This window comes from Nicotiana tabacum, chromosome 11 (assembly GCF_000715075.1).
Source record: "Nicotiana tabacum cultivar K326 chromosome 11, ASM71507v2, whole genome shotgun sequence".
NCBI lineage: Eukaryota > Viridiplantae > Streptophyta > Magnoliopsida > Solanales > Solanaceae > Nicotiana > Nicotiana tabacum.
In genome coordinates, this window is record NC_134090.1 from 25,233,902 (window position 1) to 25,250,917 (window position 17,016).

The following is a 17,016-nucleotide window of genomic DNA, read 5'->3' on the forward strand; positions in this document are numbered from 1 at the left end:
TACCGAATAATTAAAAGAATAAAAATTCATCTCAACAACAATTCCCAGAAATAAGATTTAAGGTCTGCACAGTGATAATTTATAAATTTCTTGCGCCATCAAATAAAATTGACAGTCATAACAAATGTCTAATATAATAACACGGTGAACATAGTGTAAAAATAGTTTGTACTATTACTATATACATTTCCTTAGGAAACTGTAACTCTTACCGGCAGGGTGAAACTATAATTTTAATTTTTAAATAGTGTCAATCTACCCGTTACTCTCCTTTGTGACGTGATTGTGAACTAAACATAATTCGGTTCTTTTAAAAAAATTATTTAACTTTATATATGTAGTTCGAGCTAAAGACATTAGTGACCCGCGACGTAGTTCAAAAAGTTAGATTACACATAGACGGATCACGAATACTGTTCAACTAAATTCAGTGTGCTTTTAAAATTATATTATTTGAAAATCTTGTAATTTTTTACATAAAAATCTATAATCCTCATAAAAAGTAGTAGGTTCAGATGAATACGCGGATGCCGACATGTTATCAGTTAATTTTTTCGTATTCTTTTATATACGTTCTGAAGGGGAGCTTTGGCGTAACTGATAAAGTTGTTGTCTTGTGATCAGGAGGTCACGGATTCGAGCCGTAGAAATAGCCTATTGCAGAAATGCAGGGTAAGCTTGCGTATAATAAACCCTTATGATCCGACCCTTCTCCGGACATAGCACCGGCCTGCCCTTTTTATAGACCAGCTGGCTAGATTGATTAAAACATATGCGAAGAGTCAAAAGACTCGGTGGATACGTGATTTTGAAGACGTTTTACAGATAGATATCAGCCAACAAATGTGAAAACAAAGATTGGCAAATTGGCAACAGGCTGGTGGTGTCATTTTCAGCTCAACTATATTAATAATATGGACACGAACTTTCTTTACTCTGATTTTCCATCAACTTCATCTGCATGGAAGTTGCTTTTCTGAGACCAAAATTAGTTATTTATTCTGGACGTGCATTGTGGTGCTTCTGTAGAATAAGCTAATGCTACAGGGCACAGGCTTGCAAAACCATCCCTACTAAGGCAGATCTAAGATTTGAAGTTTATAATTTCTTACAACAAATAAAGTTAATTTATGATAATAACTAGGTTCACCGTTAAATATTTACAAATATTTGTCAGGACTTTCTCATACATACTTATGGTTTAAACAATAAACTGGCGGGTCCATTAGTGTCCATCAGGAAGCATGTAAGAATGCAGCAAAAGTTCAATATTCCTCCTTAATCTCATATATCAAAACTGGCAATTCTCATCCTTTTAAATCACAAAGCAGATTAAAATGGTCCGCAGAAACAGACCAGTAGTTTAATTTTGAACAACTACACTCTTGCGCCACTGAAATCCAGATCAAAGAAAAAAATAAGGGAAGAAAGAACAACACATCTTTCTCAAGATTACAAGCAGAAGGCTGTTCGACGTGATCTTGAATGATGGATTTTCATTCATCGGTCTCAATATGCATTTGCTCCCGACCAGCATCAATGTAACCTAGTGCTCGTGCTTATGCTCTTTAATATTGACTATTGTACAAAGCAGGTCAACACCATGCTAGTACACTTTGGTGCATGTTAGAAACAGCTAGTGCTGAAATAATTTAAGAGTTCAGATATTCTTCAAAGCCAATCTTTTCTAGTCTCTCCCCCTTGACCAAAACCTCATCTCTTCTGTCCTCTTGGTACTGGGCCATCCTACAAGGTGATCATTAAATTCCAAGTTATTCTCATAATCTCAACCGCGTCGAGCAATCTCTTTTTTTATTTCTTGAGGGGTTTTGTGTGTGTGTGTGTGTGGAGGGGGGGGGGGGTTAACTGAGCTAATAGTTTTAGAACATAATAATGTCAACTTCGATTAGAAAAATATCTTGAAGTTCTGTCATTACTTCCATTCACTGACATATCATACTTGCTGTTTTATTTTATTTATCGTTTCAAGGATATTTTGCAAATACAAATCTCAAACTTACTCTTTCCAAAAAATATGCAAGTTCTTATCTTTTTTCTTCTAATGGCTATAAAAATGTTGTTCAAAATAATAGTTTTATCGCCATATTTAATGGAATTTACCAGAATATATAGTGGAATCTAACAGATAGTGTTAAGATTATTATGTTTAAATCAATTCAAAGTCATCTTTACTCCTGAAATAGTTAAATTGCTTGCCTAGCCGAAGTTTATAGGCTAACAGTGCAATATCTCGGGCAGCCCGTGTGTGTGTGGGGGGGGGGGGGTTGTTGGGGGGGGGGGGGTTAAAGGGGGGGGGGAAGAAAGATATTTTAAAAAAAAAAAAAAAAAAAAAAAGATGGCGGAGGAAGGTTTCAATACCTAGCTTGCAACTTTATGTCGCTGATCCCTAACAATCTTACTGCCAGTAGACCAGCATTTGTGGCGTTGTTAATTGCAACTGTTGCAACTGGGACCCCTCTTGGCATCTACATATAAATGAACAAACTGTGATATTTGAACTGCTTTCACCTAAAATATCTTCGAAGCTATATGTATAGAACTGATAAGAAACATTCCCAACTACCAAGTTGTAACTAGTAAGCCTGCTGATTAGACAGGCAACCACTACCATAAGAGCAAGGTTGCATCTTCAGAGAGGAATTCTGAAGCATTTCAAAAAGAAAATAGGCCTTTAATAGGTCAGGGCGCATTGCTACTACAAGATGAAATTTAGGCAAAATCAATCAATGAGATGGTTCCATCCCAGAGTCTAGGGTGTTATATTACAGTAAAGCATAGAGATCTGTCGAAGAAATAAAACTAGGCAATTGACTTCAAATGGAGCGAAACAGTAGTAAGGATTCATGCAGCTAGCTTGGTATCAAAGGCGGATCCAGGAATTGAACTTTCTGGGTTCGAGTTCAATTATTTACACCTTTTTACAGAATTTTTTAAGCATATACAAGTTTCAAGTCAAAATTACTGGGTTCAGGTGAACCCAGAACCCATAACTTCTACACCCACCCCTGCTTGATATTGAGGCGTAATTGATCTTATTGTACTTGAGTACTAGTTCAACCAAGAATGCACACACAACTATTTTTACCTAGATATTGGATGATGAGGACACGTACTTCGACCACCAAGATCTTTGTTCTCTAGATAACCTACCATATGTTTTTCTTTTGCATTGTTCTCTCTTTAACTTTAAAGCCTAAATTATTATCATTATCAAGAAAACTTTTGGAAGCAAATATTGTCTCTTTTGTATGTTTCCAGCTAGCAGGCCCACAAATGCCATTGAATTTACAAGAGACATTAATCCCCATAAGTACTGAGCTTGACATGACTGAATGCTATTGTTCTAGAGCAAAAACCAAAAGTACCTGAACAATGGACAATAGGGAGTCAAGTCCGTCTAATGTGGAAGCGCGTACTGGAACGCCAATAACAGGTAGTGGAGTAAATGCAGCAACCATTCCTGCTCAAGGTAAAAACCACATTTTAGTGCATACTAGAAGACCTACAACCAGTGTTAATAAAGGCGTGCTTAAGCCCTGAAGTGAGGCTCAAAAAATGTTGAGCGCTTCCCCTCGCTTAGCGGGCGCTTCAGTGTTGTCGTCAAGGCTCTACGCATACTTTTTCTTGCCAATGAGCGTAATCCCGAAAAACAACACTAAACAATTGATATTTCACTTTATCATAAATTTTGTTCTATTTCTTTCTCCAAGTATACATGCTTATAGATATTAGTCTTGGACTACACATATATATTTGTAGTTTTTCTCCATTTGCGCCTTTCTTCATTAAAGCCCACGCTTTATTTGCGCTTAAAGCCCCGCCGGATCTTAGAACTTTTTTGCGCTTTTCGCCTTTGATAACACTGCCTACAACATGTTAGTTACTTTGTGCTGTAAGACAACTGACCAGGTAAGTGGGCGGCACCACCAGCACCAGCAATTATTACTTGGATGCCACGTTCCCGTGCAGACAAAGCATAAGAAAACATCATCTCAGGTGTACGGTGGGCTGAAACTATTTTTACCTGCATCATTACAAGATTCTTGGGTCACTTAGGAGGTGATGATACAAACATACATTAGGCATGCTGCTGAATGATATGGAAAACGAGGTGCAATAGTTAATGGTAAATACTTCAGCAGGCACATCAAACTCATTTAAAATCTTGGCAGCATCCTTCATAACAGGAAGATCTGAATCAGATCCCATTATGATCCCAACACGTGGTGCAACTGCATAGCGAACGAAAACAAAAATCATTATATTCAAGTGAATAATCAAACAATAATCTGCAGCTGGAAAAAAGCTAATTTTACCTGTCTTAGTTTATTTGGTGTCTGTAAAACACAACAGTGTACCGCTATAACATCACGCAGTTGGAAAAAGCATAAATCCCAAAAGAATTGATTGGTTAACGCAAATTTACATTAAGGAGAAATCATGCAGCTGAAAGACAGCTTAATATCGTTGCACAGAAAGAAGGATAGAGAAGAGAATATGACAGTAACAAGATGAAAATAAAAAAGTGGGAGACCAAAAAAGCAGGGAATACAAAAAATTAATGATGGAGACAAACGAAAAACTGGAAAATAATTTAGCTGATAACCTGACATCTCGTTACATGAGTATAAAGTTCGAAATTTTAATATCAGACATCCATGTACGAGTCTCTCTAACATGCAAAAGAGCATTTATACTAGTAAGAAGCTTCAATATCCACATAAAGTTTGTAACCTCTCCTGACATGAACCTTTGACCACCAATTTCAATAATACTTCTAAAAATAGAAATTTTTAGCAAGTTTGTAACTACCCCTGAACAGCTGACCAGTGTGTAATATTTGCACACATAAAACTTGAATATGTTTATGAAAGCATTTTGACAACTAACCTGCAGGATGGCCATTAACACTTTCTTCATTTAGAATCACCCTTAGCTGAGCTTCCACAATGCCCATAGAAGGGCCAACTATTGTGATGTGTCCCATCTTGCGTTGCCTTCGCATCTCTACAAGTCATTGAAGCAAACAGTTTCAACTTTTTGGTGGCGTACTTGCTTGCTTGTTTTTAAATAGGAAAGATAGCGTTTAAGGTATATGAGGTCAAATCCACCAACCTGGTTTGTCATACCAATGAACAGATACCCCCGGGATTCCCAATGCTTTTTCAATAAGTTGATTAGCTAAAAGAAATCCAGGTTCGCCCTGGAAGCAAAAACACAATGTTGGACAAGCATATGAGAGTTGCTGCTTATGTATTAAGTACTAATGCAAACAGCAAATAGAGACTTCAAAAATGCATGAAACAGATTTTGTGAAGATGTAGCATCTTATTGGATGAAGATAGCATTTACTAGTTCCTTTTGAGTTTAGGGCCCTTTTGTTCTTTTCTTTTTTTGTGATAAAGTTCTTTATTTTATTTTCATCCTTTTTGGGGGGTAGAGAGGGTTGAGAAGCAGCAACCTAAAGATATGCACGAAGTGAAAAACAAAGGATAGAAATAAAAAGAAGGTTGAGGATATCCATTGAATACATTTGGTTAGCTAAAAGCAGCTCACAAGTTAAAAACCAATCGCTGCACGCCAGCCAATATAATGTATTAGGGGAACAGATGGGAAAAGCAATAGTCCTGCACACATTCATGTGAAAATGCATATTCAAAAAGACAGAATGCCCATGTGTACAAATTTTCCTAAAGCATTCCAACACTAATTCAGTAATTAGCATTTAGTGAATCTCATCAAATTATTAGGGGGGAGGAAAGAAAGAAAAATTAGTAAGGAAGATTACATCGTCTTCCCCCAATATGTTATACATGACTGCAGCAGGAGTTTTCATTGATGGATCACCAAGTGGAAGGCCAACCACAGCCCGCAAATGTTGCTCGAATTGTGAAGTGAAGCAAGCCTCAATGGTGTGATGCCCACTATTATGAGGTCTGGGAGCTACTTCATTTAGTAAAATCTGCAAGAAACTAACAATTACAGACAGGTTAAGTTTTAAAAAAAATGAAATACTTTTGAAGAGATCTGTAAATGCATACTACTAATTAAGTTCCTTATATATTGAATACGTGTGGAAATTGCCAGACAACCTGACCATCTTCTGTCAAAAACAACTCAACAGCAAAGACTCCTGCACCTTCTAATGAACTAACAGCTCTGTGCGCAACGTCCGTTGCAAGTTTCATACTCTTCCAAGATACATTAGCAGGTGACTTTACGATATGACAAATGTTATCCCTGTTAACACACAAGATCCAGTAATCAGGAAAGATGGCAGGGTCAACTTCTGGAAAAGTTCAAACTAACACAAAGGATACCAGAAACGGCGAATATGTTGGCAAAGAAGCACTATCAAACCTGTGAATAGTTTCTACAGCAGGGTAACATGCAATTGAACCATCCCTTCCCCTCGCCACAATCACAGAGAGCTCCTGAAATAAAAAGAAATGAAGTTCTTACATATCTATCAAAATCTTTATACAAATATACCGAACCCAACTAATATCAAACAAATTCAAATCAAGCTGTAAGTTGATTTTTCCATTTATTTGAGTCGGTTTGTCAATTCGATGTGAATTTTCGGTTTGCCTTGAAGACCCCTGATTTCAAGAAGGTGCGCTTTCCATCCAGAATTACGAGTTAGGCAAACCCAGCTTCAATATCTATGTAAAGCTAATGATGCCCTCTGATAACAGAAAGAGTGGTTGTCTCATTGACTTTGAGCTTCAAGTAATGGCAGCGAAATCTGACTAACATAACTTCATGGTATAAATAGCACCAGATGAATATATTCCTTATACAATTGCATGAAGCAAAGACAAATTTATTTATTATCCCTTTAAAGTTATTGGTAAATGCATAATAAACACCCTCTTAACAATGAAGCAAATTCTAACCTTCACAAATGGCGCCCATTTCTCAACATATAAACCACGACCATATCCTCCAAGTGCTGAAAATCAAATTGAACCACATATTATTACGGCCTGATTAAGCTTCAAATCTAAACAAACAAATTAAAAGTGGAAGATTGATTCTTAACCAAAGAAGCTCTCCAAATTATTAGCAGATGATGTTCCCCTGAGAGAGTATCATCTCAATATGAAGCCCATAAATGTGTTAAATAAAACATTAAACCTCTATGTGCTTCTTATGGCAATTTCACAACACAGAATAAACTAGAAACCCCATGGACGCTATTTATCTGGTCATTTCTTCTACCAAAGCCTATTTTTTGCAATTGGATAATATTTTTAAGAAGTAAGCACCAGCAAACACTTCACAAATTTGTACAGATTGGCATACTACCATTAACAGCAGAGGAGAGCTCCTCCTCGCTTTTAGCGACAGCGTTGCCACGCCCATCATATGCCAACCTCCTGCTCTTTATCATAAGAGGATAACCAAACAGGTCCCCTGCTCGTCTAGCACTTTCAAGATCATCAATCTGTTTTAGTCATATTTTCCACATAAGTGAAAACATCAAATTTTATCAATGAAAGAAGAAATATGAACATAAGCAATCTTTGCCACCACAAGTCAACCTGCATAAACTTAGGAAGTGGGATAGCATGACGAGAAAAGTGGACCTTCTGAAGATATTTATCCTGTTACAAGAGAAAATGAGTTAACCAAGCAAACAAATGTTGTTAGTATGAGTAACCAACGAAATAATCTCAATAATTGCATATAAAATATGACTCTTTCATTCAAATTAAGACATGTTAAAAGACTAACCTGGATTATACGAATAGTAGAGGCCTTGGGTTGGCAATCCACACCTTGTTGCTCAAGCTTCTCAAGTGTGACAACATCAACATGCTCGATCTCAACGGTTAGTACTCCACACCTGCTTTCACAAACCAAATTAGCTTGTAGAGAAAAACAAAATCCATAAACATATGATAAGAAAATACCAAACCTTTTCCCAAATTCTTCAACAGTGGCACTGTCATCATAGCTTCCTACCACATGTTGATGTGCCAGTGCACTAGCAGGACAATTATTCATTGGGTCCAAGACAATCACTTTGATCGCCATCTGGGATGCCGCTTCACACAGCATACGACCCAGCTGCCCTCCTCCCAAAACACCCACAACCATTTCCGATATTCCATGGACTTCTAAACCGCTGCATTATTTGACAGTTGACACATTCTAGAACATCATTTACATTATTAAAAGAAAAAAAAGAAAGCTAAAAATTAGCAGCAGAATTTTAAACAACCATTAAAAAGGTATAAACTATCTAAAGCAATATTCTTACTAATGTTCATAAAGAGCACAATAACAAATAAACTTCCAAATGCAAGAAGTATAAAATCTCAAAAAGAAAAGGAAACGCATCAATTTCAATAAATTTCCAAGAAAAGCTGAGCAAGAAAAGTGCCAAATTTCAATTAACGCCACCCCACCATAAAGTAAACGCATAAAACCCAATGAGCAGCAAGCGATTATCTGCAATTTGCACAAAGAACTAACCACTAATATATTAAAGACTTGAGCAAACCCATATTAAATTAAGAAAGAAAGGATCTATTCTTTACATACTAAAAACAAATTAAAAAAATTTAAAAATCAAGAGGGTGGTGGTGAAGTACCCGGGTGAGTCCGTTACAACTTCCAAAGAAGCTTTGCAAGATAACATAGTTGGGGTGTGTTCAGACTGTTGTCTCATTAAAGATGATGAAAACACAAAGCTGTGATTTTTAAGGAAGCTGATACTTTTTTGAGGATTGACAGCTAAAATTGGAGAGGCAAAACTGCTTCTCTGAGGACCAGAAACTGTTGGAAGAGTGTTGCTTAGGCTCAGCATTCCCTCGACCAACTGACAAGTATAAGGTAGCAAGAAAGACAATAGGCGCACAGAGCAAAGGAATCCGTAGCAGAAAACAACTGTTTTCAGTCGAAAGTTAAAACTAGGTTTCTTTTAGGGGTGGGTTTTTTCTTTTGAAAATGTTAGAAATTGAAGATAAAAATTTATAGCATATCATATGCTTTTAAAGTTATAATTAATTTGGTGCACGTTATCTGATGAATGATATTTTAATTATATGACCTTTTTCATATAAAATAAATAAAAAATAATATAGGAAAATATATAAATAAAAGGAATTTTTACCTCCTATAGCAAAGGTTAACACCTTATTTATTTTAAATAAATATCATTTAAAAAAATTATATTCTATAGATACCTTTTATTGTTTATAGCAAAATATCTAATTTTGGTTACCTCCTACCCCTAAGCCACTAAATACGCTATTCAATTATACAATTTTCTTTCTCTCTTTACTTTAATACATGTCATTCTCTTCCCCACAGAAAAATCGAGTCGATCACCGGAATCCGAACAATGACGAAGTCCTTCGGAGTACCAGGAATCGATCAAAGGTTAATCTACAAGGGGAAGCATTAACTTTCCCAGAATAAATATCTCCCATTTTCAGATATGAGGCAAGCATTCTCTTCCTGCTTATGATACAGTAGAACTATCAATGACGTATCACATTCAGTTCAAACGCCAGTTTGATGATCATGCCGATGTCGTCGACGACGACGTTGTACCTCCCGCCGTCAGGATGCGGAAAGACAAAACTCTCCCTTCCTCCTCTCCTCCATCAACTCACATACAATTCTCCATCCGTTTATTTTCCGGCGTCAACAAAACCCTAGTCCTTCACGCCCATTCCACCGACACAGTTTTATCAATTCACAGAAAAATCTCCCCTTCGGCATTTTCATGTATTTCAATGTATATTCAACATATCACGCTGTATTTTCATATATTTCATTGTCTTTTTTTTCATTGTAATTCAATGTATCTCGTTGTATTCCATGTATTTCATTGTATTCACTGTCTTTTTTCCATTGTATTTCAATGTATCCCGTTGTATTCTATGTATTTTATTGTATTCACTATCTCGCTATATGCCATTAATGTATTCATATGTTTTTTAATTAATATAATTTATGTATTCAGATGTATTATATAATTTCTCTGAAGAATGCTATATTTTTGGGGTACTTTTCGGTTGAGAATCTTTTTTATAATTGGAAATACAAAATTTTGTGTGTTATAATTGAGTTTGTTGAGTTATATTAGGAGTCTATTATGTTAATTGATTCACTTTCCATTTAAACAACAGTGTAATCCCCTGTTTCACGCCGTGAATACAGTCGAATACGGTCGAATACAATAATCTGTCCAGCTGTAATTTCATGTTTTACGCCATGAATACAGTCGAATACACTCAAATACAACAACTGATTAGCTGGACTTCCCTGATTCACACCTATTTTTGCTACTGTATTCATGAATAAAGTAGCTTAAATACATCTAATACTTCTTATAACAACAGAAAACGTATCTACAATCTGTAATATAGCAAATGTTATCTATAGATAGCTAATTGCCACTAAAAGATAGTGCTTTATGAAAATTTCTCTAAATAAAATAATAGAAGTTTTATTAATGTGAGTGGGCAAGCAAAATTATTTCATTATTATCCATCTATATCTATATCTATCTATCTATATTTTATATACTATATCTCTATCTATCTATCTATCTCTCCCTCCCTCCCTCTCTCTCTCTCATGCTTATATATATATATATATATATATATATATATATATATATATATATATATATATATATATATATATATATATATAAGCATGAATAAAATGTTGGATTACAAAAATAACCTTTTAATATTAAGCATAATAACTCACAATAAAAGGATATAATCGGAATTCTAGACATTAGTCTTATAATCCTATTAGTTTTGGAACATAATACTACACGTTATGAATCCTACATGATTTCCTTTAGGAATCCTATTAGTAGAATTATTTTGGGCATAAATATTAGCCTTTTAATCCTATTGTTTTTAGGATATACTTCTTAAAAATTTCTATTACTAATTTAATTTGAAAACATATTATATTGTCCAAATTCATTTAAAAACAAAAGAGCATATATTATTATAAAAGCACGAATATAATATTGATATATCAAAATAGCCCTAAAATATTAAACAAAAGAACTCATATGGAAAGCACATAGCTGTAATAACTTTTTTTTGGACTACAATAACTTTTATGTTAATTTTTTGATATTTAAGATTTTAAAATTAATACAATCTTGTCTATTGAATTCTTATGAAAAATATATAGGAAGGTTTAATAAAATTAATTTCATAAAAATCCTCCATATTGGTAATGCATTACCACTCTATATTATTCAATACCAAAAAAATAAAAGTAATGCTAAACGGACTCAATAAAGCGTTGAAATTGATAAAAAAGAATTCTCACGATAATATATTATTATGTTATATCTGAACAGCTTTGCTACGATCAAATAATATTTTTTATTATTAATTTTTCGTGTAATATAGAAAAATATACCAAATTATTAAAGAACAATTAAAAAAAATTAAGAATATAAATGTGTGAGAAAAGAAAGAAAAAGGTTGGTAAGAGCTAATACCACTAATGATTTTGTAAACATAAAGATCTAAAAGTGGAATATCATCGATCTTTTTACTCTTTGAATATATAGTTTTTGGTGGATAAAATTATAATCACAGTTAAATATTCAATCATGAGATGAACCAATATTAAGAATCTAAATCGACCTAAAATAAATTTATTTTATGTTAAACCAAATAATTAAAACTTTCAATTAATTATTTAGCAAGATAATCCAATTAAATTATTTAAAATTCCTTATATGAGTAAAATTATTTTTCAAGTTAGGGTACATAAATTTATTTTATAAAAAGAGTGTTAGAGATTTAAAAAAAAATACAAAGTAAAAAAGATTAGTATATAATATTAATAAAGCCATAAAAGTGTTTGAGAAAGCACAATCAATGCTAAATCCTAAACAAGAATAAGCTTTCAAGACTATATTATAAAAAAATGACTCTGGTATAGCGGGGTTATCCTTTATAGATGCCTCCGGCGGAATCGAAATAATATTCCTATGTCATGCATCACTTGCAAATGTCAAATCAAGAGGCATGATATTGTTAGCAATAAGAATAAATAGTGTACCAGCAACGATTTTATTATAAGGTCGTACAACTCACTTTAAATCCGATATACCTCTTCAAATAACTGAAATAACAATCACGAATATATCAAATCAGAGCAATAGTGCTAAATTTATAAGGAAACAAAAGTGATAATATGGGATGAAGCGTTTTTGGCTAAGCGTCAAACGATCAAAACAATCGCTTAGAGTTTTAGAGATATATTAGATATCGATGAACCGTTTGGTGGAAAAATAATAGTTTGGGGGCGATTTTTATCAAGTACGATTAATTGTTTCAAAGTTGACCAAAGCAGAAACTGTAAAAGCTAGCTTGCCAAAATTATATCTATAACCTCAAATAAAAAAAATATTCAAATGACAAGAAATATAAAATTAAGAAAATATCCATTATTTAGTGACTTCTCGTTTCGTGTCGGAAATGAAGAAAAGCATCCAACAAAAGATGATTTAATTCTTCTAGAACACTTGGTTATCAACCCTTATGGTAATAGTAGTGCATTAATAAGGAAAATATTTTCATCATTAGATTAAAACGTAATTTGTGCAAATTACATGATAGAATCAAAGAGTTATCTTAGCTAGCAGAATTGAATATGTTGATCAACTAAATAAAAGGGTGATTGCTAAGTTTCATGGTAAAAACAAAATATTTTCAGTTTTGACTGAGCAGAAGATGATACCAACAATAATTACCAAGAAGAATATAAATACTTTAATATCAAATGGTCTTTTACTGTACATGATTGTTGTCAAGTTCATCATTTCTTACGTATATTAGTGTCACCGTATATATAATAGACTAAGTTAAAATTGATCTTCCATTGCATATAGATTTATTTTGAAGAAAAATATGCTCGTCATGCTACTGAAAATTTAGATCCGCTGAATATCTTATGTAATAGTACACATATGATATATAGAAGTTTTGACAATAACGTCATATATGCAGAATTTATGATACTGGTCAATGTGCTTCTAAGTATATATTTATCCCCGAATTTAACTTTTATCTTCCGAAACTAAAGAATATCTTCTTAAATTAGTGTAAAAATAATTTTTAGTATATTTATGTTTTGTAGTTATAATAAATAAAGTACAATGACAAATATCGTAAATATTGAACTATATTTACCACAATATATTTTCTTACACGAGCAACTATATGTTGCACTTTCAAAGAGAGAGATCAATATCAACAACAAGAGTCCTGATTATGGCAGAGTAACCAAAGCATAAGAAGCAAACATATACAAAAAAAATATCGTCTATAAATAAGTGTTCGGTAAGATACCATCACATTAGATACTTTTAAACTACAATACATAATTATCGATTTAACACGATTAAAATTGATCATTTATGTAAGTTCTGATGATATCCTTTCATTTTGAATTCGCGTATATGTTAGTGTAATAATATTTTTTGGCATTTAGATTATTTTTATTGTATTAAATATAAAAAATTTCTCACTAATTAAATTTTATTATTCCTTCATATAAATAAATATTTTAATCATCATGTGCCATTAGTAACGTGCAACACACGATTATAGATACTAGTTATTATAAAAGCACGAACAAAATATCGGTTTACAAAAATAACCTTATAATATTAAGCATAATAACTCATAATAAAATGACATAACCGAAATTCTAGATATTAGTCTTATAATCCTATTAGTTTTAGGACATAATACTATATGTTAGGAATCCTACATGATTATCTTTAGGAATCCTATTAGTATAATTACTTCTGAGATGTCTAATTCATATAAAATTGAATAAGTAAATATCTTTAGTCATGTAATCCTATTAGTTTTAGGATATACTTCTTAAATTTCTATTACTAATTTAATTTAAAAATGTATTATAATGTCCTATTACTAATTTAACTTGAGGATGTATTATATTATCAAAATTCATTTAGAAAAACGAGAGCCTATATTATTATTATTATTATTATAAAAATCATAAATACAATATTAATATACCAAAATAGCCCTAAATTATTAAATGGAAGAACTCATATGAAGAGGACATAACTGCAATAACCTATTTTTTGAACTACAATACCTTCTATGCTAATTTTTAATATTTAAAATTTTAAAATTAATAAAATTTTATCTATTAAATTATTATTAAAAATATGTAGGAAGGTTTAATAAAATCAATTTCATAAAAAATCCTCCGTATTGGCAATACATTACCATTCCATACTATTTAATATTACAAAAAATAAAAAGCAATATTAAATGGACTCCACAAAGGGTTGAAATTGAGAAAACAAATACCCCCACGATAATATATTTGAACTATTTTTTACTCATATAATATTTTTTTATTAATTTTTGTGTAATATTGAAAAATACCCAATTATTAAACAACAAAAAAAAAATATTTAAGAATATAAATGTGTGAGAAAGAAAAAAAAAATAGTTGGTAAGACTCAATACCACTAATGATTCTACAAACATAAAGATCTAAAAGTCATATCAATCTTTTACTCTTTGAAAATAAATTTTATGGTGGATAAAATTATAATTAAGATTAAATAATCAAAACAAGAGATAGAACTAATATTAAGATTTGAATCAACATAGAATAAATTTATTTTTCATGTTAAAAATAAATAATTAAATCTTTTAATTAATTATTTAGCAAGAGAATCCAATTAAATTATTTTTTAAATTCATCATATGAGTAAAATTATTATTCAAGTTATAAAAAAATCTTAGGGTACATAAATTTATTCCATAAAAGAGCGTTAGAACACAAAATAAAAAGGTTAGTATATTATTAAGAATCAAAATGTTATGCAAGTGTCTGGGGAAGCACAATCAAAACTAAATCATAAACAAGACAAGTTTTCAAGACTATATTATAAATAGTGAACTCTGCTATAAAGTGATTATTCTTTATAGATGCCTCCGGCAGAATCGAAATAATATTTTCATGTCATGCATTACTTGCAAATATCATATCAAGAGGCATGACATTGTTAACAATAATATGAAGCAGTGTACCAACAACGATTTTAATGTGAGGCCACCCATGTTATGACCCAAAATTCACTAAGGGTCGTGATGGCGCGCAACACCGTTGTCAGGCCAGCCAACGTAGAAGTATTAGTAAATTCTTATTTTACTTACCCAAATCGATTACAACATTTCTTAATTTGCAATTAAAACAGGTGATGATAAGCAATATTTAATAATAATTACACAACCCAAAAGAACTGTCTACTAATGTGTATGCCAAGACCTGGTGTTAAAAGTAGTGGGCAACTAGTAGAATGTACAAAAGAATAATACTATCCTACTATCCGGGATAGAATAGACAACAAAAGTAAAGAAACACCTCATTAAGCTGTTGAACGACACCGGAAGGGAGCAGCTCACCGTGGAAGTCTCGGTTTATGAATCAGGGGCGCACACCAGTCTGATAGCCAGATATACCTGCCTCAGATCCTGTACAATTAAGTACAGAAATATAGTATGAGTACATAAAAAATATGTACCCCGTAAGTATCCCGTCTAATCTCGAAGAAGTAGAGACGAGAGGTCGACTTGATACTTACTAAGGTCAAATAATATAATGAAGTGTTACACTAAACATGGAAATCACAAATAATCAACAGTTTGTAGCAAGAGGTAATATGTCATGTTCTTAACAGTTTTACAATTAGCCATTTACATTTCAAAAATTTAGCCGGTCAAGTCATGGATAAGATTTCACATAGATATCATGCGCACACTATGCCGAGGTCGACGACTCGATCCAACAGAAAATAAATTGTGCACTGCCAGAGGGTCGAATGGCGCGAACCATAGATGCATCTATTTATACCAAGGCGCTCGGCCTGATCTACAAATATCAAATAATACCAAGGAAACACATGAAGACGCATTTATATTCAAATAAATTTATACAAGGGTTCAACAAGTATATATGCTCACTTATATCCCTTTCCAAGCCTCTAGCATATCCTAGGTGATCGTATTAGCAAGAAAATATAGAGACATTTACAAATATAGCATGATGTGGGTCCTACGCTACCCGGACAATTAACATAATAGTAGTTACGTACGGACTCTCGTCACCTTGTGCGTACGTAGTCCCCGCATTTAGTAGCAAATTAATCAATTATTACACCTATGGGGACAATTCCCTCTTACAAGGTTAGAAAGATGACTTACCTTGCTCCAAAGTATACTTCCAATGCCAAGAACGAGCTCAAACCCTCAATTTGAAGTCGAACGATCCAAAACTAGTTAAATGAGATAGGAACTAATCAATGTAAACTCACAAGATCGTTGTCACACCTCCTTTTTCCGCACCCGATAGGGTGCAAGGGAGTTTTTTCCAATTAAAGGACAATCGAAACGGGATTGGTTTATTTATTTCAGAGTCGCCACTTGGGAGATTTAGGGTGTCCCAAGTCACCAATTTTGATCCCGAATCGAGGAAAAGAATAACTCCATATTACAGTCTGCGTACCAGAAATCCGGATAAGGAATTCTGTTATCCGTGGTGTTCGTTGGTGGTCCAGGCATGGGGGGGGGGGTTGCGACTGGTCTCTGTTTGGTGGTCGTGAGGCAGCTGGGGTGACGAGTGGTTGTTTACCGGCGACTCAGGCGTGCGAGGGAGCTGGTCGGAGGTGGTGGTCGTTGTCGATGGTGGTTTTGGGCAATAGGGTTGAGGGTGGTGGTTTGAGGCGGAGACCAAGCTGGTCGCGGGGCTGGTCGGAAGCGGGTGGCGACGGGGGGCGCGACTGGTTTTGGGCAGTGGTTTTGGCGTTCGGAGGGCAGCTGAACGGAGGTCTGTTATTGTTTTCTAGGGTTTTTTGCTTCTTCTTCTTTAGGAGGAAGAAGCTCTACAGTACACGTTCAAATTTTTTCCCCCGAGTCCCCTCTAATTTTTTCAAGTCTG

General features: G+C 33.6%; 1 protein-coding gene across 1 annotated transcript; it reads right to left on the reverse strand.

The window, feature by feature from the left end:
* Positions 1-1,253: 1,253 nt before the first annotated feature.
* Positions 1,254-8,984, reverse strand: LOC107783264 (phosphoribosylaminoimidazole carboxylase, chloroplastic-like). Its single transcript, XM_075224925.1, has 16 exons — positions 8,625-8,984; positions 7,946-8,155; positions 7,762-7,873; positions 7,569-7,631; positions 7,333-7,471; positions 6,921-6,976; positions 6,382-6,455; positions 6,114-6,261; positions 5,810-5,983; positions 5,137-5,224; positions 4,912-5,028; positions 4,156-4,253; positions 3,928-4,045; positions 3,387-3,481; positions 2,380-2,486; positions 1,254-1,746 (listed from the first exon to the last, which is right to left on the reverse strand). Exons 1-16 carry the CDS (start codon positions 8,837-8,839, stop codon positions 1,653-1,655), a joined length of 1,908 nt encoding a protein of 635 aa, XP_075081026.1. The 5' UTR covers positions 8,840-8,984; the 3' UTR covers positions 1,254-1,652.
* Between the last annotated feature and the right edge of the window lie 8,032 nt (positions 8,985-17,016).

Excerpts from the sequence above, each read along its gene's own strand:
- LOC107783264 (XM_075224925.1), bottom strand. The coding sequence starts at position 8,839 with ATGCTGAGCCTAAGCAACACTCTTCCAACAGTTTCTGGTCCTCAGAGA. Across the intron at positions 5,984-6,113 it reads TTTTGACAGAAGATGGTCAG|ATTTTACTAAATGAAGTAGC; the intron begins GTTGTCTGGCAA and ends AGTTTCTTGCAG. Across the intron at positions 4,046-4,155 it reads AGTTTGATGTGCCTGCTGAA|GTAAAAATAGTTTCAGCCCA; the intron begins GTATTTACCATT and ends GTAATGATGCAG.